The following is a 27,849-nucleotide window of genomic DNA, read 5'->3' on the forward strand; positions in this document are numbered from 1 at the left end:
GGCCCATAGAAATACAAAATAAGCCACAGAAGTCATTTTAAATATTCTAGTGTTGTAGCCGCCAGCCCCTGAAAGACACATGGACCACCAGAACTCAGTAAGTTATAGGAAACACACTCTTTCTTCAGCCAGCTGGGTCTGCCAGGGGTACACAGACCCTAAATTTAAGCAGCCCTGAAATGTAGAAGTACAGGGGTTTTAAGCCCAAAATCCCATTCTTCATTCTGTCTAAACACAAAGGTCTATTTTTCTTCTATTCACTACCTGTCGACCCACAGGTTGGGTGTGCAAGGAGGGGTACAGAAGCAGAAAGCTTATTGTTAGAATGTTATGTTCCTATGGGTGACAGCCTATGTTCCCATGGGCATAGCCAAGCAGTAATTTTCCAGCCAGCACACTAGTAACCAAATTTTAAAAAAGGCGGGGGGTGGGAGGGAATTGACTTTAATAATATTTTATTTAGCCTAGTATATCCAAAATATGTGTCAGCATGTAACGAATATAAAAATATTAATCATATATTTTACAGGTTTTTTTTTGTACCATGCTTTGAAATCCAGTGTGTATTTTACACTGAGCACATCTCAGTTCAGACTAGCCACATTTCCAGTGCTCAGTAGACACCAGCTGGTGGCTTCTGTATTAGACAGGAAAGGCTTATATTTTACCTAGTCTACATAGGGAAACTGAAGCCCAGGAGGCCGAAGTGCCAGGGCTGGTTAGTCTATGGCAGGGATGGGAATCAGACCTAGCCTGACTTTCTTCTGCGGCATCCCCCACCCTATCGTGGCTTCTGGAGGGTTGCACTCTGATTCTTGTTCCCCTTTTCCAGTGAGATCTCCCAGGAAACTCCATTTGGAGAGAATATTGGATACCATGCATATCTCTCACCATCTGGTCAAAATGCCTCCAGGACACAGATCAGCCTCCAACCCCCTGCCCCACCCCAGGCATGACTTTCGAGGAATGCCATGAACTTATTGGATAGTAATTCCTGTTCATGCTTCCAAAAAGCAATGGATTTCATGGTTTTATAGTGGAGTTCTTCCAGCACGTTTTGGCCATCCATTTCTGATATTGCATGCTGCCTATTGGGTCTCAACACATTCTCACTTGCTTTGAGGAACTTTGTTTTTTAAAGTCAGGGGTGAAATAGGTTCCTCTGGCTCCCCTCAACTACATATTTCTCCGGGATTACTTAAAACTCTTGAGTTTTCATAATTGGGAGGATACCCAGGAAGGAGAAGCAGGTTTGAAGGACTATTGTGTCAAATGTGTAATTTTAAAGTTAAAACATGACTCTCATACAAAGCAGAATGAATTTCTGTCAAAGCTATATTCAACCAGGAAACTGGTGGAAAGCTGGTTCAAAGTACATTTCGACGAATATATTTGTAGTCGACTTAAAAAGACATTCTGTAATAAGTTTGCTGTGTTAAAATAAAAACTGGTTAAAGTCCTACAAGGCAATAAAAGTTTAGCCTTTGGGGTAGTCTTTTTTTCTGAACATAAATCAGCAGGCTGACATGTAACCTCACAGATCCTGAGCCCTTCCTTAATAGCACATAGCAAAGTCAAACACAGAGAATTAGGCATCTTTGGGTGGGCAGTGTTGGCATTGGCCAGAGCCTGTTAGCAAGGTAGCCTTCACCATTGTTTCTCAAAATGTGGTGCCAGCTTCCAGCATCAGCTTCACCTAGAAATTCTTAGAAATGCAAATTCTTGGATTTCAACCTAGACCAAGTGAACTAGATACTCCAAGGGTGGGGCCCAGGAGTCTGTGTTTTAATAAACCCACCAGGGGATTCAAGTTTGAGAACTGCTACTCTGCACTCTATATTTGAATGAGCAAACAGGATGATACAAAAAGCATAGAAATGTCTGCATTCTAGACCTGGCTTTATGTTCCTGTCTGGAAAATGGAGTAATACCGCCTTCCCAGCTGGACCGTGAACACCAGTTAGTTCAGACAGTACTTTGATGATTTCAGTCATTCTCTATAAGCCTTGGTGTTATTGCTACTGTCTTCTGATAAGGTGTTCTATTTTTTTTCTGTCTGCACTCCCACTACACCCCCACATTTTATTTGCTCACTCAAAAGTGGCTACACACAGACACACCTATGGAGATGTTCAAAGGCAGGGTGACTCAGCTGTAACAGACTGAAGCAAAGTCACCCCTGGAGATACAACTAGCTGGTTTCCTACAAGGCACAGGCAGCCCCTGAAACAAATTACCTGGTCCCAAATTCCATTGTGCTGAGGATGAGAATTCCTGGTCTGTAATGGAAATTAGGAAATGACTCATTTCTGAGGTCTTTCTAACTATCTCTGGTGCAGGCCTTCCAAGAAGAGAACTGAAAGCAAGAAAAATGTGTGTATGTTTTTAGCATCTGCTGTCCTGAATGTGTATCACCTGGGACGAGCTTAGAACCTGGCCTTTGACAGTAGGTGTTCAATAAATGTGACGAATGGATGAAGAAATGTGTAATGCATGTGCATGTATTATATATATATGTTGTTCATTTATTTTGTTTGTAATGATTCAGCACCTATAATGGCAGAGCCTGTCCTTGGCACTGAGTGTACTGTGATGGGGGAGGCAGATAACAATTAGAGAAACCTGAGTTTGCAGGATGGCAGGGCAGGGCTTCCTGAGTGGATGATTGGGGACGGCTTCTGGGGCAAGTGACATTTAAGCATCACTGCAGAAGAGAAACGAGAAAAGCATTCCCAGCAAGAGAGAGACATGTGCAAAAGCCGGGGAGCAGTGCCCGAGATTCTGAGAGAACAGGGTGGGGAACATAATGGACAGTGGGGGTGGTGACTGGCATGAAGTAAGGGCTAGAGGGGAGCAGGGGCCAGTCATGTTGGCTGGGTAAGGAGTTGGGATTCCATTCTTAGTGCAGTTGGAAGCCAAAGAGGGTTTTGAGGAGAGGAGTGACATGAGCCAATATATGCATAACCCTCAGAAAGCTCAGTGGGCATTAGCACTGTGGCTCTAATCAGTCAATCAAGAGAACTGAAGTGCAGTTCACATCTTCCCTGTTGTCCCTCAAAGGATGCCAGAGCCAGCCTCCTACCCAGTACACGTACTTGCTGATCCCTCTCTATACTTTGTCCATGTGCTTAGCCACTCACTCCAAAAATGCCCTCTCCACTCTCTCAGAACTCCTTCTGGGTCTCGCTGTCACCTCTGGTCTACTCTGCCCCACCCTCCACCTTCTTGTCTTTATTGTGCCCATCGTCTTGGCCTATTTGGAACCTTGAGCTTGATTGTTTCCTTCTCTTCTCCTTAGAATCCACATAGCAAACAATGGGGCAGGGATGACTCTCCACTTAGAAAAGGAGGAAGATTGCAAACTTTTTTTTACTTATTTGTTGTTGCCCCATACTTTTTGAAATAACTTCCGTATCTGAAATATGTGGCATGGACTGGAGGGAGCATCCGAGGGAAGGAGACAGACAGTTCAGCAAACTGAGAGCCACAGGCCCAAGTCTGGCTGCGCACTTGTTTTTGTGATTGGCACACAGGCACACCCATTCATTTCATTTATGATAGGCTATGGTTGCTTCCACCCAGCAACCACAGAGCCGAGTTGCTACAGAGACTGTGTTGTCCACAAAGCCTAAAACATCGGCTCTCTGGCCTTCTACAGAAGCCCACTAACTTGGGAGGCAATTGCATTTATTCACTAAATTTTCAAAGCCAATTTTGAGTGTGGGTAGCAGTATCTCCAATTTACAAATGAACACATGCCAGAGCCTGTAAGAGCTTGATCTCTGGGACAGGGCCCACTCTATCTCCTCATATAGTTGGTCAGAAATAGCTAGAATGAATACACCAGAGGTCTGAACCTCAGAACCAGGTGGATACTGTAAACCAGGAAAGCCAATCCAGGTGAAAGTTGATAATGGTAGCTGACACTGGGCTCAGTGTTGGAGCACAATAGGGAATGGTGGGGACTGTAGCAAACTGAAGAGCAGATGTTCCATCTAAAGAGGGCAACATCACCACGACAACCCAGCGTTTCTAATTTTTAAAAAGCTAGAACCTTTTTGAACTTTTAAACTTGAAACTTGGGTTTTTATGTTAATCTCCTTAATTTTCATGAAATAATCTCTATTTTTAAATGTTGAAACTATTTTAACCATAAAAGACAGGATAAGCTCATGTGAGGCAAGCTGGACAAAGCAAAAAAAAAAAAAAAAGCTAACTGTCCAGAGGCAACCAGCGACCTCTAATATACGACATACACATTGGAGTGACTGTCAGAGCCTTCCTCAGGAAGGGTAGGTCTGCAACCAGGTAAGAAGCAGCTCTAGATAAGGCAGCTGGGAGTTACCCTGGGCTCTCACCAGGAAAACTTCCAGACCAGCTCTCAGTCCTGGCTTCTGATCAAGCCTTCAGCTGGACACTGAGAGCAGCCTCATATTCTTCTTATCAGCAGAGGGAAGGAAGTGCCCAGTAGCCAAAGCAGATATAGAGATGAAGGAAGATTCAGCTCAGAGAGGAGAGGCATGGGTTCCAGTAGAGCCCCAGTGTCTGGTAAGTTTATCCTGGGGAAAGGCAATAGGGCCTTTCCAGGAGTGCACACAATGACCTTTTCAAGCCCAGTATTACTTTTAGTGCATCAAAGCTGTGCATCCTACCTGGGAAAATACTGATGGAAAGGTCTTATGTTTGTAGGTCTGAGAACCCTGGCTGCCAATCTCCACTGCAACCATTACCAGCTGCTTGATATGAGAAAAACACTCAGAGCCCCAGTTTCCTCATCTATAAAATAAGATTACTGAAATCCCTTGTCCTGTCACACCAGGACAATGATGCTATGGATAGTATTTGCTGCAGAGAAGGCCACTCGTTAAGTGGTAGCCATTATTGGCCGAGCTGGCTAACAAAATGTATTTCTTCATCCTTCCTGTGACATGTGACGTGGATTTCCTGAGACTTTCCCAAAGTTAGGACAGCTTTCGTCCATTCTCCACTCATCACATCAATAGTGCTATCACTTAAAGAACTAACAAGACTCATCCAGGAAGTACAATGTTATATTCTGTACATAGGAACTTCAGAAAGATTTTGGACATCAAAAGGTGGGGTAGAATAACCCTCTATTAACTAGATTAATGCTGTGGAATGACTACCTCATTCCTAGCATGCAAATGATGAGGATTGAGAACAATTCACATAACCCAAAGACGTTTGTTCATTCATTACTAAGGCTTTAAGTTTGAAAGTTAAAAGTTTTTCAGAATCGAACCGAAGAGGCAGAAATTATGCCCAGGCAGAAGTTAGCACTCTACCTTCTCTTCTATTCCAAGTAATCAATAAATGTGGCCATTTGTTGAATATCTATTATTTGAAAGAGTGGGACTTTCTATGTGAGTGACAGGAAAGAAATGCACACAGGGAACACCATGCCTCGTCTCAAGTTTTTGTTAATAATTTACTAAGAGATGTAAAACAAATACACTTATTACCAGAGCAGCCTGTTTTATAATCTTCCTCCTTGAGCTCTCCTCATTATCTCTTTCACCTCTGCCACTAACCCCACAATCCTTTCTTGCCCTACCCCCAAGACCACATTAAATGCCTTTCGAATTTCCAAATACTGAAAGAGTTTGACCCACCACCATCATTGGTACATAAGTAATGAATTTTATTTTTTCCCAATTGACACAACAGTTAATTATGATGAAATTAAAACTTTTGTTTTTGGAAACTTGATAGCCAAATGACTCCGTTAAAGATGAACATTTTTTGTGCATGCATGTGCCCCTGCATGTTGACACCCCAGGGTACGCTCAGCAGCCCCACCCACTACTGGCATGTGCTGATTTTGGTTGGGCTCTTAGGCCCATGGATATGCTGAAAACCTTCCCTATGCTAGTTCTGTTCCACCCTCCCACCAAGTTATTATGGCCCCTTTTACAGGTGAGGAAATTGAGGCTCAGGGGGACTATGGTCTTCCCCCACAGGCCCCATAGGTAGTGGGATCTTAAGCTAGCCTTCTAACCAGGGCTGTGTGGTTCCAGGGCTCATCAGTAAGCTCAGCTGGCCTTCCTGGTGGCCACTGAGTGTTGGCTTTCCAGGGGTACTAAGCAGGAGCCCTGGTGAAGGGGCTTGGCTCTATGTAGTTGGTATGAGTAGGGGCAGTGGCAGGGCCAGGCCTCGGACCCCAGCAGCCTTGTGCAGGAAGAGGTGTGGCCCCCTGGGACATGCTTCCTCTGGCTTGTGTCCCAAGCACACATCAATGCATATTTTGAGGACAAGGAACTGAACTGACCGAACTTTCCAAAGGAAAGATTTCCCAACAATAAGAATGTGCAGAGTGAGCTTTGGAGATATGCTGGGAGGAATTAGGGAAGTGGCTCCTGGCAGCCTACTTTTCATTCTTGTATACATAGTTTTAATTTTTTTCTTCCCTGGGGTCGGGGAAGGTGGTTTTTATTGATACAATTTCAAATATATGGAAGAGTTACAAGAATAGCACAAGGTATTCCTTGTATTATATACTTTCATGTATGTGTGTACTACATCATTTCAAATTTTCATAAAAGTTGCAAGAAAAATAAAAAGGACTTCTATATACTCCTTGTCCTAGGTCCAGATTCATCAACTGTTTACATTTGGTCCATATTTGCCTTATCATTCATTCTCTCTCTCTCTCTCTCTCTCTCTCTCTCTCTCTCTCTCACTCACTCACTCTTTAACACACACACTCAAATTGTATAAATATGTAACTATCCCATAAATCTATCAGTTTTGTTTCATATATAGTTACATATGTAATATGTTTTCTGAACCATTTCAGAATACAGTGGAACATCATGCCATTTAAATCCTTCAGTGTGTATTCCCAGGAGCAAGAACACTCTCTTACATAGTAACAACAGTATAGGATCAAGACCAAGAAATTAAACATTGATACAACATTGCCACAGTTATGTCCTTATACTATTTCTTTTCCCGTCATCCTGGAAACCAGGATGATTCGTGCATTTAGGTGTCATAATTATTAGTTTCTGGCATTGTTTATTTTATTGCATTTTTAACTGTTTGTTGACATGTAATATACATACAGAAAGAATCCAGCTTCATGAATCCTAACAAAGTCAACACAGCTATACAGGTTCTATGTGGTGCCTAGATATGATGTCAAAAATATCAATCCCATGGTTAATCAGAATAGACTATTCTCAGGACAGGAACCCAGCACATGGGTGTACAGCCAGCCATGACTTTGGGACCGGGCAATGTGGGATGACCATGGCTTTGACTGAAGGTCCTGCAGGGATCCTTTTTAACTAGCTTTTACTTCCTCACCCTATGAATTCCTGTGGCCCCTTGCACCTATTTCAGAGTGAAAAACACTCAACGTGTTTTGATGATTGAATCAAAGAAGATTCTGAAACTCTTCCTCAGGCTCCCATCAGCAGGACTATAGACAAATTTCTTATCTGACCCAAAGTGCTCTAGCTCAAAACAGGGTGGGAGCTTTCAGGCATTAATTAGAGACACAAACAAAAGACTGTGTGGGGTTCTACCCAGCTCTCCAGCTAAGGACCTGACCTCGGGTCTCTGGTTTCTATTGTAAGGCTGGGTCTTTCCTGTTGGACATCTCATCCCAGCCACCTGATTCCAGGAGGCTCCTCCAGCATGAGAAAAATTCCTGACATCCTTTGATGGGATGGTCATTCCTAACCATCTTTGTGTGTGAACAGCAGGCCCTTCTTCTCCACCCGAGTGATGTCATCCAGAAACAGAAGAAGCTGAGGTGTGGGAAAGGCATGGCTGAGGGTTTTGCATTTTATCCCCAGCATCAAGGGGCACCATCTGAATCTGCCAGCCCAGAGTCAGCCCTGAGTTCTTATATATGGAATCAATGAAAGTGGTGGCACGAGGTTACTCCTCTTCACTTTTGGGCCCCTTGAGCTTTGCTTAAGATGACAGTTGCCTTCTTAGGGAAGCCCAGGGCTTAAAGGCTAGAGCTGGGTTATTGTAGATTATTTCCTCCAAAGACAGTCTCTAGCATAAATCTATAAAGCAACAACAACAAAAACCCAAAAAAGCCCTGTTTCCTTACTTTTATGGATTCTGGTTTGTTTATCATTGTGGTAAAACATGCATAACATAAAGTTCACCATTTTAGCCCTTTTTAAGTGTACAATTCTGTGGCATTAAGGACATTCACATTGTTGTGCAGCCATCACCACCATCCGTCTTCAGAACTTTTCCGTCTTCTCAGACTGCACCTTTGCACCTATTAAACACTAACTTCCCCTTCCTTCCTCCCATAGCCCCTGGCGACCACTCTTCTCCTTTCTGTCTCTATGAATTTGTCTATTGTAGGAACCTCATATAAGTGGAATCATTAAGTATTTGTCCTTTTGTAACTAGCTTATTTCACTAGGTAACATCCTCAGGGTTCATCCATGTTATAGCATGTGTCAGAATTTCTTTTCTCTTTAAGGCTAATTAATATTCCGTTGTATGTATATTCCACATTTCCTTTGCTCATTCATCCATTGATGGACATTTGGGTTGCTTCCCCCTTTGAGCTGTTGTGAGTAATGCTGCTATGAATGTAGGTTGGATTCTCTTTTTAAAGAACATGTTCTTAGTTCTCTTGCCCTAAATAAGAATATTAAAACTTCTCAGGTTAGGGGTGCGTCACCCACGAGGCAGTGTATATTGTGATGGGTGCATGCTAGAACTGAAATTAAACCCATGTCTCTTGCAAAATGCAGCTCCCTTTGTTTGCTGGCTAGGAGAGGAGAACGGCTTTAGGAAAAGTGCAGCATAGTCAGTGGTCAGAGGGCTTTACTGAGATGTCACATGAGTTAGGTCAAGCAAATTAAAGTTGTCAGTGTTACCCCTGTCTGTGACGACTCACCAGATACATCTTTCTTGTTATTTTTCTCTGACTTATCTTCTCAGTCATATTGTAAGCCTTTTTCGGAACAAGGACAATAATGTCTTAACCCTCGTTTGGTGTCCAGTACCCTAAAAGGAGCAGGTCTCCAGTAAGTGTGAGCTGACAGTGACTCACATTCCAAATCTGCCTGTCTACGCATGCTGTGCACTGACATCTTTGGTTTCCCAATATGTACTTTCCCACCATCAGAAGGATTTTTCTTTATGAGTTTGTACTAAACAATAGCTCTTCTCTTATTTGCAGTTGAGCAGCTGAATTAAATTAGTGAATTGAAGTATTAACCAATATATATTCAATACCCATGATGTACCCACTTAGAAATGGTGCTGGATTAGCTGACATGAAAAAGACTTCTTGTCCTCGGGGCTCTCATAAGCCACTAGAACCTTACCCCTACATGTGGGCTGTCAGTCAGCTGAGCAGTTTGTTAGGAATGCAGACTTTCAGGCCCTACTCCAGACCTAGGAATCAGGACCTGCTTTTTACCAAGATCCCAAGGGGATGCACATGCACGCTCCAGTTTGAGAAATACTAATCTAGTGGGTATTCTTCTGTTAGTTTTATTCTTAATGATAAAGAGGGTTGCAAACCTCTTTAAAAACTTGTTATGTTTGTGTAGAGGAGAGATCAGGCCAAGCTGGCACTAGAACACTGTGCCCAATTCTGGACACTTAAGCATAGTTTCAAGAAGAGTCCAAGGCACCCTATACACCCATTACCTAGGAACTCTAGATAGGGGTAAAGGTCCTAAGGAATGATGAAGGCTGCCTAAGGTGGAGGATACAGCCTGAGAGGTCTTGCTCTGAATTTATAGAAAAAAAAAAAAAAATGTTGGATCTCCCAGAAGCAGACTCAGGACAGAATATGGAAGGTGATCTGTTTGGAAGGTGATCACAGGAAACCCAGGTATTGGTGTAGGAAAGTGAGACAGAGAAGAGAAGGCAGCTGCCAGGCCTCAGTCCTGCTGGGGTCCTCTGGGAGACTCTGTAGCAACTATCAGTTATCCTTCCAAGGGTGAGGAAACTGGAGTATTTATGCACCAAATCCCATCCTACTCTGAGCTCACCCAGCAACAGCGCATCCACAAACGTTGGGCAGAAACTTCCAAGTGCTTATAGTAAAAAACCATCACAGCATAAGGGAGCAGTGACCTCCCAGAGTTACAGGCAGAACACTAACAGTACCTGCTACATGTATCCTATCTGAAATTCTGAGACGGGTGTCTGAGCAGACTAGCATCAAAGCTCTGATTCCTAATGAGGAACAAACCCTTTTCATTTCAGTTAGTTTCGAAGCCTCAGTGATTCACCCCTCAGAGTTACTGATTTAATCATCTTTACGAGACTGAAAATGACCGAACTTTACATTTTTAAAAAGTTATATTCCCTTTTCTTGATCCCTCTGCCTTCTTCCTTCCCTATTTGCTCAAAGGGCACTGCCATACTCAACTTACAGGAAAAAAAAACTTTAATGGTCTTTTTCAAAATTTTCATTTCACTATTGCAAGTTGTAGATTCAAGCCTCCTCTCCAATTCCTTTTCCTATGAATTGTAACTCCATTCATTTTTTTTTATTTTTTAATTTTTTTAAAATGCTAGTTTTTTTTTCATATTATATATACATAATTTTTTTGACATTTTTTTAAATTTTATTTTCCTCTCCCCCCTTCTCCCTTCTGGCAACCACTAGTCTATAGTCCATGTCCATGAGTCTCTATTTGTTTGTCCTGTTCATTTGTTGCTTTTAGGTTTATATTCCACATATAAGTGATATTATGTGATTTTCAACTTTTTCTGTCTGACTTATTTCTCTTAGCATGATTATCTCGAGGTCCATCCATGTTGTCACAAATGGCAGTATTTCATCTCTTCTTATGGCTGAGTATATATTCCATTGTATATATGTACCACGACTTCTTTAGACAATCATCTGTCGTAGGACACATCGGTTGCTTCCATGTCCTGCCAACTGTAAATAATGCTGTCATTTAAAAAAAAAAAAAAAACCCGAAATTACAAATGTAGCAGTTATCATCCCCAGGGGCCATATCATCCCCTTAAGTCAGGATTTTTTAAAGAGTTTCTGCAGAACACTGCTCCCCTGAATAACCATCAACAAAGATTCCTAAGGTCAGTAGGTCTGTGGAATCCTATACACTCTGTTCTTTGCCTGCAACTAGCATCTTAAAAAGTTCTGAGGAGTCTGTTGTGACCTTGTTTAATTGAATGTTTAATCCAGTTTCATTGTATGTTTCCAGTGGTATTGGAGCAATAACCCTATTTTTGAAATATGCCTGTTCACATCCTACACTGCTAGTGTTGGGTGAAAAATATTTGAGGAAATGCTACTTTAAACACATACCCCAACTATTCTCTCAGTGCATTAGGAATTAGTAGGTGTTTGGAGTGGGCTGAGTAGAAGCATTGGGGTACAGAGAAAGTACAGCTCAGAGCTTACTCTTTTTTTTTTTTTTTGTAATTAGAAAAAAAGAGAAAATTTCCTTATATGTAACTGATGTTTCAGAATGAAGAGTGACTTCAATCCATAAAGAAGTCAACCCTGGCATATAATTGAGTAGTAGATTTGTCAAAAAAGATGGGCTGGATAGGTAAGGTACAACTCTTAATGGTAAGGCCCTGGCCTCAGTGAGTGAGGAACATAATAACTTGGCCATGGTAATTGGCAGAACATCTTATCCCTTTGTTTTATCAATGCCTGCACCAACCAAGTGGTATAGGTTTTGCCGACACTTCCATTTTGCAAATTTAAGCACCTATTGACAGAGTGTTATAACACTGAACCCAGAACCTCTGAAGAAAATTTGTTTAATTGCTGTGCTGCTAACTCCAGGCACTATACGAATACCACCCATTGAATTATTCTTTTAATTCTATTTTTCCCAAAATGAAAATAGCTTTTTTATTTTTAAAAATGTGTTTATTACAGAAAAATTAAAAAGTGTAAAGAAGAAAGAGAATATCACCTATACTTTACCATCTTTAACTGTTCCACCTGGAAATGACCCCATGAGTATCTTGATGTTGATACATTCAACAATTTTTTACAGAATTCTGCTCTGTCTGTAATTCTATTATTATATTACATAAATCCATAGATAAATGTATTACGTAAATGGGGTCAGAGAATACATACTGTCTTGTAACTTTTTCATACTTTATCACTGTATTGATATATTGACATAAAATATACATATCAATAAATATATGACAAAATCACCATATGAATGGCTGTATAGTATTCCTGTATGTTGCTGTACCACACTTTGACAAGTCCACTGTTGTTAAACATTTGGCCTTTTTACACTGTTCACTGTTACAAATGTTTCTCCCAAGAACATTCTTTTATACATTATCTGATTATTTCTTTAGGTCAATTCCTAGAATTAGAAATGCTGAATTCAATAGTTTTCATACTTAAATTGTTGATGTATACATTGAGATTGACTACTAGAAAGGGTGAGTCATTATTTCTCTTCCAGCGCTTGTGGAAAAGCCCAGTGAAGGCTAGAGGTGGTAAAGGGAAGTGAATGTGACTACAACACTCATGCCATTGCATTCTGGAAAGGCAGAGAAGGACAGCTGGCATTCACCAAAAGTTTGAGCCAGAAGTGTTAGATAACCATTAATCTATTTAATGCTTGAGGAAACTGAAGTCCATAGAGGTTAACCAACCCATATCCACCCCTTACACACACAAGTCCAAGGACATGCAGTTGTCAAGGCTTTTAGAATGGAGAGCTCTAAACTTCAGAGATAATTTTCAAAAAGTGAAAAACAATTCCCATACAAATACATAGTGAGTGTGTGTCAAAGATTGATTTAATGCATCATGCATCAAGGAGATCAACAAGATGTTAAAGCCAAACCCAGATGGTAAATAGCCAGTGAGGAAAATGATCACATCCTGAATCAGTTTTAATATATGCTGTTAGCCAGCATTGTGTATCTAACTTTGCAAAGTTAGCTGTAGGCTTGATATTGCCAATATTCAATGATTTTTTGACCTTCCAACATTGCAAGTTCATATAGTTCAACCTAATACAAAACTGGCTAAAGATGTACAGGGAAATAAAACCAAAACCTTTGGGGTTATCTTTCAACTAAACAACTATTTTCAATTTAACAATCTTCCACGTGTTCCGCATCTGACTTTACAGAGCCTGGGCCTTAATCAAAAGAATAATCAAACAAAATGGTATCCCAGATGATCCTTAGGTAGGCTTGTTAGATGGTGCCCAACTATGACTTTGAAAGTGAACTTTTTGCTTTAAGTTTTGCTTAGTTTTCTTAATTGTAGGAACCTTTTGCAGGTAAACCAGTCTGTGTGTGGACAAGGTTGATCTCAGTGGTGAACTCACCCACTGTTGGTCTTGGCGTTCCTCTAAGTACTTGGAGACTGAAAGGGCATCACATTCAGGTATTAGGTCTCATTTCCCATGTGAATGGGCTCCCAGCTTTATGTTTTTCAGGGACCTAGGGTGGAGGTGCTTGCTTACTGTGCAGGAACCTGCTCTTTCCAGGCGTCTAGCCTCCATCACGGCAGAACACTTCCCAAGAGCCCTGTCACACATAGGGAAAGGTGCCAGGTGGAGCCCAGGAGGCTGGAATGCCTGCTGTCCTCCCATTTTGTAAATTCCGGGATGCTAGTCCCCATAAAGTATGTTCATCACTAATATGACCACAAAACAGGCCACTAACAATTGACCAACACAACCTCAGGCCTCTTCAACTTGGGCTCCATGAAGACATAGATCAGCGCATTTCAATTCTAAGATGTAATGATTTTCAATTTTTATCATCTCTGAAATCATTTGTATTTTATAGTCAGTGGTGTGTTATAATTGGAAGCTCTTTTTTCTTGATATGCAAAATAAGAGTGTATCTTATAATTAATTGTATCCCAAATTTGATGGCGCACACTGTTTTTGTTTTTTCTTCCCTATTATAGACATAGAGCTTGCTGCATAATAAGTACTCTGTAAACATTTCTTAAAAATATAAAGAAAAAAATGCAAAGTCAAACTTAAAACACAAATGTTAAAACTAACCAGAGCTATAGAAAACATTAGTGCCAGCTCTTGGGAAGAACTTCATTCTTCATGGGGCTTTTCTCACTTGGCTTGTTACTTAATCTTAAAACTCAAAGCAATAGACAGTAATATGGTGATATCTATGACTTCTGAGGTCATTGAAGAATTAACATAATACTGGCCTTAGACAACTGACAGAGTAAATCAGGACCCCGCCAGAATGACTGTTTTAAGGTATATCACATTAGCTTCTTCCATATTCCATACATTGAACTACAGATATTGTATGTGCCTTTAAAAAATTATTTTAATATTTTTACAAGTAGACACTGAATTGAAAGTTAGATCTGAAAGTTTGCTCTGCAGGAGGACTTAAAGTATAGTTAGGAAAAAAGAAAACTGGCTGGGCCCTTAGAAGTTGCACTGAGTCAGTGGTGCCTGTGTCAGCATGGTCCACCCAGTCCTTCACAGCCTGCCCAGAGTAGAGCCAAGTCGAGTCTCTCCCCTGTTGCTTGAAGCAGTTTACAATGTTATCATTAGGGGAACCTAGTTTAAAGCCACCGGCTTCCGCTCAGTGAGAGCATAACTGTGGATCAAGAGAGTGGCTGCATTCTGACTGTGCAACTACATTGGTGTTATTTGGTGGTGAATAATTGAAAAATCTTGAGCAGTGTATCTGTAGTGGCTGTCACAGTGTCAACTACTTCCCCAAAATATCCAGCCAAGGTTCTAATGGCCTGGGTGGAGCTCCACCTCTCTGTGTCCTGATTTACCCCCAGTCGAGAAGGAAATAAACAAGGAAGTTACAAAGAAGAAGGCAGAAGAGAGAAGAGCTCTCATTCATTCAATAAGGCATGTATGCCAGGGCCTGTTCAGAGCTGAGGATACAAAAGATACCATTCCTGCTCTGTGGAATTTAAATCCAGGTGGGGGCTGTTTGGGAGAGCCTCTTGCTCCAGGAATAACCCACAGGCAGGACCATCAACATCAAATGGTGAAAGTGGGTGGCCAAGCAGAAAGGTTGGGGGGTACCTTGGGTCAGGTTCCCCAGGAAAAGGCCCAGAGCTAAAAATTTTCCTGAAAGTGGCTTATCAGGAAGTACTGCCAAGAGAAACCCATGGAATGGGACAAAGAAGGTCAGACAAGTGTCCAATTGCAAGAAAACTCCCCTGATGGTAACTTTGGCTCCATCTTAAAAGGTGCGTGGTGACAGGGTAGGTCTCATCCATAGGAGAGGGAGCTAGTGTATTTATACTCCAGTGCCCAGCAGTCATTGGTTGAAGACTGACTTTGGGGGACCTTCTGGGTCTCTGTGCACCAGATGAAGCAAGTTCCGGCTGCTAGAAGACCATCCCCAAACAAGAGACTTGGGGCTGGCTGTGTAGGGCTAGATTCTCTTCTCATTACCACTCTCAGAGGCATTAGGGGCCCGCTCTGGTGGAAGCCCTGGTCTCAAGGGAGGCCATGGTATAGCCTGATGTTTGCAGGGGTTTTCAGATCTGAAGAAGGTCCAACAGGCTAAAAGCTATGGAAACCTAGTCCATAAACATGGTGAGGTCCGCCCCTGGAGGTACCACCAATACAGGCAAGGGGCACCAGGATCCGGAATTTTGTGGGACTTCCGTGATTTCAAATATTTCTATCCATTATAAGTACATTCATGCTTATGAGGCCCCTAACAAGCCTCATTGCACATTTCTTGCATTGCACAAGAACCTATATCTCCAAACAGATAACAATTACCCAACAGATCCTATTGCACGTTTCTTGCAACCTTTAAACCAGGCCTCTCACTTTTCTGTCATTAGTGGGTGACGTAAAGTGCTAAGCCCTCTCCTCAATAGCATTTATTACCTTTTTCTCTACAAAAGTGTGTAGAAGTACGTTGTATTATTTTTATCTCCAAATAGGGAAAATACAGTTAAAGCCACTGTACTCTATCAGAGTAGCCAAAGCTTAAAAGTGTGGTAAGATCAAAAAAATAGTGAATACTGGTTTTTGGTAAATAGGAAGATTTTGATTGTTATTAAGGAGACATGTGGAAGCAGCAGGGCTAAGATGGACTATTGCATAGCTACTGTTGCTCTCCAATAACCTCCATTTAGAATGCTAATCAAGGGCAGAATTCTGTCTCTTGCATTCTGAGCCACCCCTAGCCTTTGGGCAAGTTTGAAAAAAGACAGCGCGCTGTGTACATCCCTTATCCTGTATAAGGTACCTCGAGCAAATAAAGCCATCCTAGAGTGCAGGGTTTAGGATTTTGTGGAACCTAGCTCTGGCCCTATTATAGTCATCCCTCACCTCCTTGTTCTGACTTCATGCCACACTCAAAATTGCAGTCCAGATAATGAAAGGCCTACAAATAAATAAATGCAGTATATGTAAATAGGCAAAACTATAAGTCTTAGCAAAAAATAGAGGAGACTGTTCATTACATCGAGATAAGGAATGTCTTCTTAGACAAAGCAAAAGCCATAAGGGACTTTTGATTCTATCAACCTTAAAAGCTTTCAAAATTTAAAAGACAGAAAAACAGTATCAGAGAAAATCTTTTAAATATTTGAGTTAATGAATTACTATTTACAACTTATAAAGCTTAAGAAAAATCAAGAAACCCCAAAATGGTCAACAGATAAATGAACAGGCAATTCCTCAGAAGAAATACAAACAGACAACAAAAGTATAATCTGGTCAAAGCACATTAACACAGTTAAAGCCACTGTACTCATCAGAGTAGCCAAAGCTTAAAAGTGTGGTAATATCAAAACACTGACAAGTGAGGTGGATGCTTTCAAAGATAGTGGAGGCAGTGTTCAAAGATGGACACAGTCACCTGGAGAGTAATGTGGCATCACCTCATCACCTCTCATGTGCATATAGCCTGGCATTTTCTCTGGGGTTTCACACAGTACACAGGTTGTTCATTGCAGTACTGCTTGAATCGAAATACAATGGATATATGGAATATATCCCTATGTGGTCTACCCCTATGACAGAAAAGCATTCACACTTAAAATGAATGAACTAAGGCTTTTATTAATGTGGATAAATTCCACTATATTTTATTGGGTGTAATCAAGCAATAGGACAATACATCAATACCATTACATTCTGTAGAAAAAGCACAGGATGAAAACATTTAAGAATGATACATAACAAAACTGATGATAGTGGTTACCTCTGAGTAGATGGAAAGGATTATGGGCCATGGTCGAGGGAGATTAGCTTTAACTAGAGTAATCTGTTTTTCAGTAGGAATGTATTCATATGTAATGTTTCTGATCATAATTATACTTCAAAAGTATAAATGCAGACACCTTTGGGAGATGTAACAGAGAGACAGTTTTAAAACAAAAGGGCATGATTCTGAAATGCTTCGACAACATTCCCCAGACACTCCTCAAGTGAAGGGAAGTTGCTTTTATTACTTTATCTTTTCCATGGTGACAGTTCCTGGGAGCAAAGATCAATTGAAAATTTCTAAGAAACCGATTATTTTCTGGACTGCTTTAGACAAACCCTAACATGGATGTATTCACAAGCCCATGAAGCTCCTCCAGCTCAGAAGCAGACAGGAAAAGGAATTGTTCGGGTCCTATAGTTTTTCATGACTTGGAGGTAGGTCCAATCCCACACAGCTGATGGGACTGTAAAAGCCCATCACCCCCAAGGCCAAGTTGATGCACTTGGGGAATAGAAACTCCATAGCTGAGAGCTAAGCCCTTGACTTTTCCCACACCCTAGGTTTCAAGTCTTCCTCTATCAGCAACACAACCCTTTTCAAACTGTTGATAACATTCCTTAGATTTAGAATTTGAAGAGTGCTGTATCAGAACTTGCTCTATAAGCACTTTCTCATTTTATTTTTACCTGACCTTCAAGAGAATTTTTCTCCTTTTATCTAACCCTAAAAGAAAGGAAAACAAGCTTTAGGATCCCTCCCTCTCCCTCTCTCCAGCCTCCCATGCGAGCAGGGACTGCAGACAGCAACTTCTCTCCTCAGTCCAGTCAAGGAAAATTGGCATTTTAGTGGGCAGATTTTGAGATTAGAGACTTCTGGGCAGACAGGCAGATTGGACTCCACAAACACTGGTCTTTTGTATGTTCATGTCTGTTGCTGGGGATGAAATGGCCTCTTTACAAGGCTGTGGGGGATGGTGGTAGGGTGGCGGGTATGAGTCCTTTTTAAGTGTCTTTTAGCTTTATTAGCTCTCTGCTTCATAGCAACAATCACCATTAATATAAAGAGAATTTAAATAGGATTTGGGAGCATTTAGGTGCTTGCTACAAAATGGTTTAATCTCATAGTCCAATTCTCCAATACTCCCTCCCCCACAGAGTCAGCTAACAGGGCGCCCAGAGGGCATCTGAAGGCAGGTCTTTTTAAGTCTATCTCCTGTGTCCTTACCACTACTGACTAGCTTGAGCTGCCAAACCACTAGGTAGTTGTTGCAAGATAGCCTGCCTCTAAACTGTATAAGGCTGCTGCTTGAAGTGTGGCCTCTCAGATGAGTTACCTGTCTACTAAGAAATTACCCAGAGTGATTACAAAGTGATACAAATCAGTGTAGATTCCTATGCCAGAGCAGAGCACAGCAGGCCAAGCCTTATTCAGGCTGAGTCCTGGGTGTGATCTCGAAGGATCAGGAAAGAACCTGGGGCTTCCTGAATTCTTCTGCCCTTGGCCTGGATGCTGGTTTGCTTAGAAATCTCCCAGGTGAGCATTTAAGGCTTCCTGTGTTCTGTTATGCATAAAAGCTCACATATTAGTGAGCCCTAGGTCACTGGGTTCCTGAGTAGAATGAAGGAGGGGACCTAGAGACCCAGATCCTGGCCTGCCTTCCTCTCTCCTCCCTCTGGTCTCTTCCCCTGTGGTGGCTGCAGAAATTTCCTTCTGCCAGCAGCACTCTCTCTCCCTGCTTCCAAAAGCAAAGCACATATGCCACCCCTGCTGGGAAGTAACACACACAGATATGACCTGGCTTTATCAGAGTGGCTTTACTGGGCTGCACACGTCTCTTGAGTTGAAGCCTTAGTCATTGCTTTTGGAGTTTTCTGGAACGAACATAGATGTGTTTTGACATAAGAACCACTATCTCACCAACTTAGTGTCCTGAAACCTGGTGTCCTATTGTTGTGCTGCGATCAAATTCAAGACCCACGGAGCCAGTCGAGATGAACTGTGAGCCTTTATTAGCTGGCCGGCAACTGACTCTCTACCACGCAGGGTTAGAAGAGATCAGCCCCGAGCTCCGGGAAGAGGCACTTTATAAAGCCACCAGCACATCCCTGAGCAGATCACCACACCCTGGTTAACAGTTGGCCATTAGCATATCCTTGATCAGATTACCCTGGTTAACAGCATCTCTTTGATCAGATTACCACGCCCTGGTTAGCAGAATCCTTGATCAGATTACCACACCCTGGTTAACAGAATCAGAAGTAAATATTTAATACTGGCTTACCCATAACACTATCTCACTCTCTGATTGCACTGAATAACAGTCGCTTGTCTCTGTTGCCACCTTCCCAGGTGTTCACATAGCCTTGGCAGCACAACAGGGTTGTGGAAAGCAGCGCTTGCTCACCAGCTTGGCAGATGCTTAGGCAGCCCTTCCCCTTCTTGTAGGAACTCTGGAAAGGGACAGGGATGTGTCTTGGGTTGTGTATGTGGATTTTGAGAAACTTCAGTTAGCACATCAACTTTGATAAAGCACATACACTGAAACTGCTGTTGATTTTATGGACCCCGAGAAAGAAGATACCTACCAAAAAGGACTCCTGGTGGCTAAATAACTAAAATAAAATAAAATAATAAAATAAAATAAAATAATAAAATAAAATAAAATAAAATAAAATAAAATAAAATAAAATAATAAAATATAAATAAAATAAAAACAACAGAGCCTGTCAGCCATTTCTAAACAGGAGCCTCAAGGCTCACACAGTCACACTTTAGGGAGAAGCCTGCCTGTACTGTGTTCTTGCCCGCTGAGCCAGCCCTTATTTGAGTTTCTGGAGTTGTATTTCAACTAATAGGACTTAGACTTTCTCCATCCAGTAAGAGCTGTGCAGCTCATATCACATTAGCATCTTCACTGACCAATCAGAACACCTCCATTCTGACCAATCAGGACAGTACTTTTTGGAGTCCTCATTTGCATGAAGGTGGACCAATCAGGGACCAGACAGAGGTGGGGATTCCTCTCTATATAAGTCAGCTCCCCTGTGGCTCAGAGAACACTTCCTTTTCACCAAATAGTGGAGACTTTGTTTTTCTGGCTGGAACTGAAACACCAAGGCTGAAACATCAAAGATGTCTCACTAGACCAGAGCAGATAGAGCAGAGCAGAGCTATCTACCTGGAAAAGGGCCTTCTCACAGCCATGCTGTTCTTTAGCTGTACTGTTTCATAATTGACCTATAATGCTATTGAGCTGTTCCACAGCTCTGCTGGTCTCACAGTTGTGCTGTATCACAATTGAGCTGTTTGCACTGAGTAAAATTTCCTTCACTGCACCCCCATTTGGCCACTCTTTTTGGCGCTGAATTGTTTTCAATGACCATCAGTCATTGAACAGCTTTAACATGGGAAAGCTTAGGTTGAAACCGGTCCCCTTTGGTGAATAACTTATTTCTGTTTTCTATCAAAGAATGAAATCTGGATGAACAGAGCCTAAGGGATGAGTTCAAACATCTACAGAAATTAAAAACAAACCTAAATATATCTGGGGACAATATGGGGAACATCTCAAATCCAAGGGACACCAGGCAGGCCTCAGGGAGGGCACTTGCTGGTGGAAAGGCCTGGTGGGTATATAAACAGATCATTTAGAGAGGCAGGCCTGGTTCTGGAACACTAACTTCTGGTCCATTGGTCAGGTAAATTCCTCTGTGATGTCAGGTGGGAAAGTTGAGGCAGAAAGGGATCAGGGACAGGGAAGGGATGGAGAGGACTGGAAGACTCCTCATTCAGCCGTCCCATAGCCATCCAGCCAGGTGCAACCTCTGACTTTATCCACCTTTGTGTCTTGGCATTACTGCACCTCCCTTCTGCATTGCAGATAAGTGATATAATCTGTGATTTGACACTGAGTACTGCTGAGTGAGAATCACAATTCGTAGGTTCTTTGTGTTTGCCTAGGTAAAGAGAAAGAAGTAGCATGAGACCCGAGGCCTGGAAATGCAGCCAAAAGTGTCAGTATGAGCAGTATAGGGAGGAAGCAGCTTAACTACTTCTCCTGGGGAAGGCCACTTGGGATTTATAGTTTATATCACTATAGTGGCTATGAAGGTGACAGAATGGAGAGGACGACTCTACCTAGTGACTCGTCTTCCTATCGGGCATGGGACTCTTTTAATGCCTGAGGCTGTGGCTGGCCCTCCATCAGCATGGCTCTCTAGTGGGCTGTGTATGGCTCTACTGTCCTAGACCACAGCCATGACCCAGAATGGGACGAAGCGGGGAATCTCAGTGCCGAGTGGTGGGGTTTTGGCATAGACACTCAGACTCACCTGGCTCACCCCACTCTCTCCCATGTTCTTAATTCCTCCATCTCCTTCTATTTTTGTACCATCTATTCTTTTTCTTTTTTCCTAATATTGATTCTGAAGTCTTTAAAACATACATAAAATCACATAATTCTAAAACAATTACTAGCTCTGTCAACTCTTATCAGTTTGCCATTTAATTTTAAGAAAATCTCACAGGTGGTTGAGCCCCTCAACCTATGAACACCTCCATCTAGAGGTAGTCGCTATCTTGGGTTAGGTGTGTGACCCCCACATTGCATATTGAAGTAGTCTTTATGTATACACCAAACACTAAATAGTACAATTTCGCATGGTTTTAAACTTCATAACACTGAATGAACTCCTTTTCAACTTGTCTTTTTTTTAATGAAGGCTTTTTGAATTTTTATGTTTATATATGTCTCGATGTATATAGATAGTGTAGATGAAAAAGGGGCCACATACTAAACCTGACAGGCTCAGGGTGGCCCTGTGTGACAGGCCTTACAAAATCAGAAACCAAAGTAACTACACAGGGTGTTCTGAACATAGAAATTCCTAACTAAAAGTAGGTCATGGTGAGTGGTCACTTCCTAGGCCTGTAGCTTTCTGGACAGAGGTCAATATTTAATTTTGCAATTGTCTATTGTCTTTTTACATCTAAGATGACATAGTTATTGAATGTCAGAGTAATCTTTTCCAGACCCTTAGAAGGCACAACATCAGGCACTAGACCATGAGACCATATTGTTATCTTGTTGCCTACATAATGTCTCTGTGTGCTATAAATGTTAACTATCCTGTACCCACCAGTGTAGAAGAAGTATGCACCTCTTGTTTTACTTTTTATCCGATCCAAGAGATTTCCTTGCTTTGCTTTCTCCCACTCTTTTAATCTACTACCAGTGAATTTCATGTAACTCCCTTTATGTCTCCTCCTTTAATTCTAATGTATAAAATAAGCTGCAAAACTGCCATTCTTCAGAATATTTTCTCAATCCATTGTGATTTTGCTTCCTGGCAACTGTCATCAGTTTGGCTCAGATAAACTCATATAAGGCTTTTTCTTAGGCTGAACGTTCTTTTGTCAGCATCCTGGTTCATTAATTTTAACTGCTGTGTATGTAGTTTTCTATACCTTAATCCATTCTCCTATTGATGGATAATTTGGTGCTTATAATTTGGTTTTCTTAAAAAAGCGATGCAGCAAATATTCTTATAAAGGTGTCCTTACACCCATGTACGAGAGTTTTTTAGAGTGCATATCTAGGAGATCTGTGTATCTTTAACTCTACAAGGTATTGCAAATTGCTCTCCAGAGTGACTCTGTGAATAGTACTCCTTCCACAACACATGGAAGTTTCTGTTTAACCATATCCTCACATTTTATTTGGCATTATAGACTTTAAAAATTTTTTCCACTGGGATATGTGTAAAATGAGATTGCCTGATCATTTTCTCTCCCAAGGCCCCAGTGATTCTAGAAAATCCACCCACCCGCACCCAATCACACATAAAGAAGATGGATCAAGCATGGAGGATTTAGCAGGCCTTTGTTCTTCTAAACTCTTAAGTATTGGGAGTACACAGAGCTATTTGCAGGAACTCCTGCTTATCTATACTCTTTTGTTAGGTAATCTCTCCCTGACACAGGACTTTGGAATACTAACACATAAGCCAGTGATTTCTAAATGTAAAAATAGCTCCATCTTGAATGTCATAAGCTGTTTAACAAATTTAATTGATGGCCAATAAGCAACTTAGGTAAAACTTAACCTACCCAATGCCAAACTAGATTTCCTTCTCAAGCCTAATCTTTCCCCAATTAATCTAATTGCTCAAGCCCAAAATTTAGGCATTGTCCTTGATTCTTCTCTTCCTACCACCCCACATTTAGTCTATTAACTTCTATCAATTGCTGTCAAATTGTTCTAGATTTCCTCCCTTTCTTTCTAATTCACTGCTACTACCTTGACCTTGGCACAAGCCACCATCATCATCTCTTGCCTAGATCACTGCATTTGCCTTCTAACTGGTCTTGCTGCCTGTCCTCTTGCCCTTACTAATCATCTCTAGCCAGCAGCCAAAGTAATCTTTCTAGAATATAAAACAAATAAAATGCCATTCCCCTACTAAGCCCTCCCATGGTTCTTAGTGTAGAAAAATTAAAGGATACTGTGATCTTGAAGTCCAGTGAGGTATGGTCCCTGCCTGCATCTCCTCCTTCCACATGCCTCTGCAGCCTCTGGGACTTTGTGTGGAGAGCTCTTCCCTTGATCTTTTCATGGTTTCCATGTCTTTCGGAGCTCCACCATTTCCTCAAAGACCTGTCCTGACAGTCCTACCCTATCTATAGTTTCTTCCTACACTGCCACACTATTCCCTTTTCATTCTGGAACTTCTCAGTGCTCAGTGCCATAGTTTGCACCCCACCAAAATATCATCACCAGGATCTGTCAACCTTATTCTATACTTGTAGTGCCTGGCATGAAGTAGGTAGCCATAAAGTTCTGTTGAATTAATGAATAAATAGATGGAGTCAACCATTTAGAACAGCCTAGACAGTCAAATAAAGTTTCTCCCAGAGTCTGGGTGGGATAAAGGCTGCTTTGAGGCAGTAGAACATTTGTCTTTAACTAGAACAGAGATCCTCAAACTTTTTAGTGCCAGGACCCGTTTACAATGTTAAAAATTATGGAGGACACCAGAGAGCTTATGTTTGTGTGAATTATATCTATAGATATGTGCTGTATTAGAAAAGAAATGAAATGTTAATATGTTTATTTAAAACAATAATTTGTTACATGTTAATATAAATAATAGTAGCAAGCAGTGGCACACTTTGAGAATAGCTGCTCTACACATACAGTGCCTAGTTATTAGCATCAGGAAAGATTTTGTCAATGAGTGGATAGGTAGGCTAAAAAATTTTAACCAAACTTCAGGGTCAGATGTAGCCCCCTCTCAGCTTGTGAGTAAAAGTTACAAGACACCAGCCTTTTGCCAGACGAGGCCACAGTTCCCCCCACCTACTCACACACTCCCAGTGACACGCAGCCATCTCTCCCTTTTTTCTTAACAATTTTTTTTCTCATAAAAAGCAAAGAATAAAATGAGAAAGTTAATGTAATTAGAAATTGGTTTTCCAGGTGTCTGTGTCTTTAAAATATGCTTATTTCTGTAACCGGAATAATGATTGTATAAATTTTAATCTAGGGAATTCCTTTTGAGTTTTCACTTTGACAATATAAATGTTGAGGCCTGCTTTTACCAGAATTTTATTCTTTTTTGTATTCAAGTTGGGAAACCAAACTGGGTGTCATATTTTTCTTAGGGCAATACTGAAACCTAACTTCTTCCTCTTTCTAAGAAGTTGCTCCCTCCCTCTTTATTTTTTTCCTCTGGGTAGAGGAAATTCACTGAGCTAGGATTTAAAAAAAAAAAAAAAAAGAAGTGATCATCTCTGTGCTCCTATTGAAGTGGCTGGAGCTCCCCAGGCTCTGGGCACGCCTCCTTCACTTCCTGACGTCACACTATTTTTATCTTTGAATAGCTCATTGACACAATCGCCTCGGAGATCGGAGAACTGAAACAGGAGATGGTGCAGACAGATGTCAGCCTGGAAAATGGCCTGGAACCCACTGAAGCCCACAGGTGACACAGGCAATTAGGCGCCAAGAGTGAGATGGGAGCTAAGTGAACCCTGTTAGCTGCAAGGACTACTATTTTGGTGGCTCCTCAAGTTGGGGAACTGGGAGTGTGGTGGCTGTTCCAGATGAAGCTCTCTGTAGGAGGTGGGAGAGGCCTAGGAACCAGTTGTCTGCTTGTTTTTTTAATCACTTTGAAGGCACTTGAACTTTACATCCTCTCAATTCCTCCTGGCACCAGAACCCGGAAACCTAAAGTTCTCTCTGCCATATCTACCTACTCACAATGATGGAAACAATAACGCAGCAGATCCTCCGTGTGCAAAATAGAACTCAGTGTAGCACGTTTCAGTCTGCAGAAGGTTTAAAGGGGAGCACTAAGAGGATGGACTCATTTTGCGTTCTCAGGTCAGAAAACCTCCAGCACTTACCACGGCCTTTAGCCTGAAATGCAACCCAGAGTATTACAAATTGGATGTGATTATAAATGCTTAAGAGAGGGGAGGCAATATACTCTGCCAGTTAAGCAAAATATGTTGTGCACATATTGCATGGGATCAGAATAGGAAGTAAGGGACTGGTCTTTATCTGGACAGTGGGGGTGCAGAGGTCACAGTGGGGGTGGCAGGTTGGAGGAGATTCCCCAAATCTCATCCAGCTCCTGGTGCCATAACTCATTACTAACAAAGACAACAGAATATACTGACTGCTAACCATCATGGACACTTGTTGCCTGGGAGGCTATATTATTATTTTTTTTACCCCTTTTCCCAGGAAATGGGGTTGAGGCTGTCTGTGCAGTGTGAAGCTGTCTGTGCAGTGAGATTCTCGGTGTTAGTTTTGCTTGCTAGTCATGAGACAGGCAGGAAGAGTCCTGCAAAGGCTGGAGAACCAGCTGGTTCTGATTGTCTAGGCAAATTTCAAACCAGCTAGACTTGTTCCCTGCCATAGACTGTGGGGAGAGCAGGCAATCCGAAAGAGGCACTTTGCAGCTGTAAGGTGATGCTTTAACTCCTGTGTCTCTGGAGGAAATATATTCTCCCTTAGCTATAGAAATTTTGTGTCTTCATTTCCTTCTCTGCAGAATGACAGAGGTAGACCAGATGGTCTCCAAGCTACTTGCAGCAGCACCAGACATTCTATGATTTCTTTTAACCTCAATATGAATGATTTAGATTGGTTAATTTTCCCCCCATAAACTAGATATACGCACAATGATTTTTGATTAGAGACTTTCCACCTCACAGTCAGAGTAGCTCTAAACCTTATGGAACTTTAACTAGGGGATTTCTCTTTATCCTTTGCATTACTGAGGTAAAAATAAATTGAGAGTCCGGGCTGATGACAAAACAGTAAAGAAAAGAGCTTTAGTAGCATGGATTTCACCCACATCCAGGAAATACAGTATTGCAATATGGACCCCAAATTCCAAAGAAGACAGACACAACCTCTCCTTGCATATGAGTCACAGGGGATGTTAGGTTTGCTAGAAGTAGTGAAAACCTGGTAGAGGCCATCGAGGTCTTGATCTCTGAATGCAATGGGTATTGGGGTGGGAGAGCTGGGCTGTCATTTAATCTTTAACATCACTTTTAGTCTTTTCAAATTTAGGAATGATTATACCATTCCACAATAACTTTATTTTTTTAGATTAGTATAAATTATTCTTGAATACTTTGTTGGTTAACACCAAATTTATGAAATTTTAAAAGCATTTTTCTTGCCATTTTTTTAATGAAAAAGAGAAAAGGCAAGATTATCTCTATTTAACAATGTATACGATGTTTACCACATGTCAGTCACTGTTCTTGGTGCATTACAGCTACTAACTGATTGAATCTCCTAACTACCCTGTGAGGTAACGCTCCGGTATGACCCTCATTCTGCTGATGTGAGACCCAGATTATGTGGTTAAAGGTCTAACTAATGAGGCTGTGGCTTCTGCTCTGAGGTCTCTCACTGATTTTTAAGAGCGTCTAGTGGTGACTTTGCTTTTAATTTCTCCATTTTTCCCAATGATGTCAGTGGTGACTTTGCTTTTAATTTCTCCATTTTTCCCAATGATGTCCCAAATATGGAGAGATAGGGTAAGGAGCATTTTGCTTTGTTTCCACAATGAAGGCAGAGCAGAGCTGTGGCTACGGGGAAACAGCAGGTCAGCCTGGCACAGAGCAGCCCTGAAGGGAGGGGAGGGAAGAGAAGGGGAGAGAAGGGAAGAGGACAGAAGGCATTAGAGGAGCAGAGCTTCCTCAAGAGAAACCACTGGAAAGAAGTGGTTGCCCCTCGGGACCTTGGTTGGGCACATTCTGGTGGCTGCACAGATGCCTTGTGGTCACCTTCCTTTATCGCCTCATTCTTCTTGTGAGTTGTGAACCTATCCATAGTAACTAGGAAGCGTTTGTGGTTCCGTCGTTTGTTGAATGCTGGGTTGAGGCACACTGGAGCTCTAGGTTAGGAATCACTATTCCTCTACCTGTGTTGACTTTTGGTTGCTCCTTTGTGGCTAAGATTGAGATCAGCTTAAGATGTGTAAACTTTTCTTGTGTCAAGGTCCCCTTCTCAGAATAATATTTTAAATACATGAAGTAAAATATGTAGGAGGACATGGGGGAAACAATTCTAGTGAAATACAATGATCAGAATTTAAAAAGGTGTGGTTTCATAGCATAGGCACTTCTTTATTAATATATCAAGTAATG

General features: G+C 41.6%; 1 protein-coding gene across 7 annotated transcripts in view; it reads left to right on the forward strand.

The window, feature by feature from the left end:
* RIN2 (Ras and Rab interactor 2) overlaps positions 1-27,849 on the forward strand; it is a 172,431-nt gene that overhangs the window by 87,489 nt on the left and 57,093 nt on the right. For 4 of the 7 annotated variants that reach the window (XM_016146156.2, XM_016146161.2, XM_016146157.2 and 1 more), the window contains one exon: positions 25,057-25,157. The exons of 2 other annotated variants lie outside the window; for them this stretch is intronic. In XM_016146156.2, coding sequence (XP_016001642.1) covers positions 25,057-25,157 — 101 coding nt within the window. Of the gene's footprint in view, positions 1-25,056; positions 25,158-25,391; positions 25,559-27,849 lie in introns of those variants that run through there. One more of the 7 variants, XM_016146159.2, reaches the window with a different exon arrangement.

Source organism: Rousettus aegyptiacus, unplaced genomic scaffold (genome assembly GCF_014176215.1).
Source record: "Rousettus aegyptiacus isolate mRouAeg1 unplaced genomic scaffold, mRouAeg1.p scaffold_m13_p_12, whole genome shotgun sequence".
Lineage (NCBI taxonomy): Eukaryota > Metazoa > Chordata > Mammalia > Chiroptera > Pteropodidae > Rousettus > Rousettus aegyptiacus.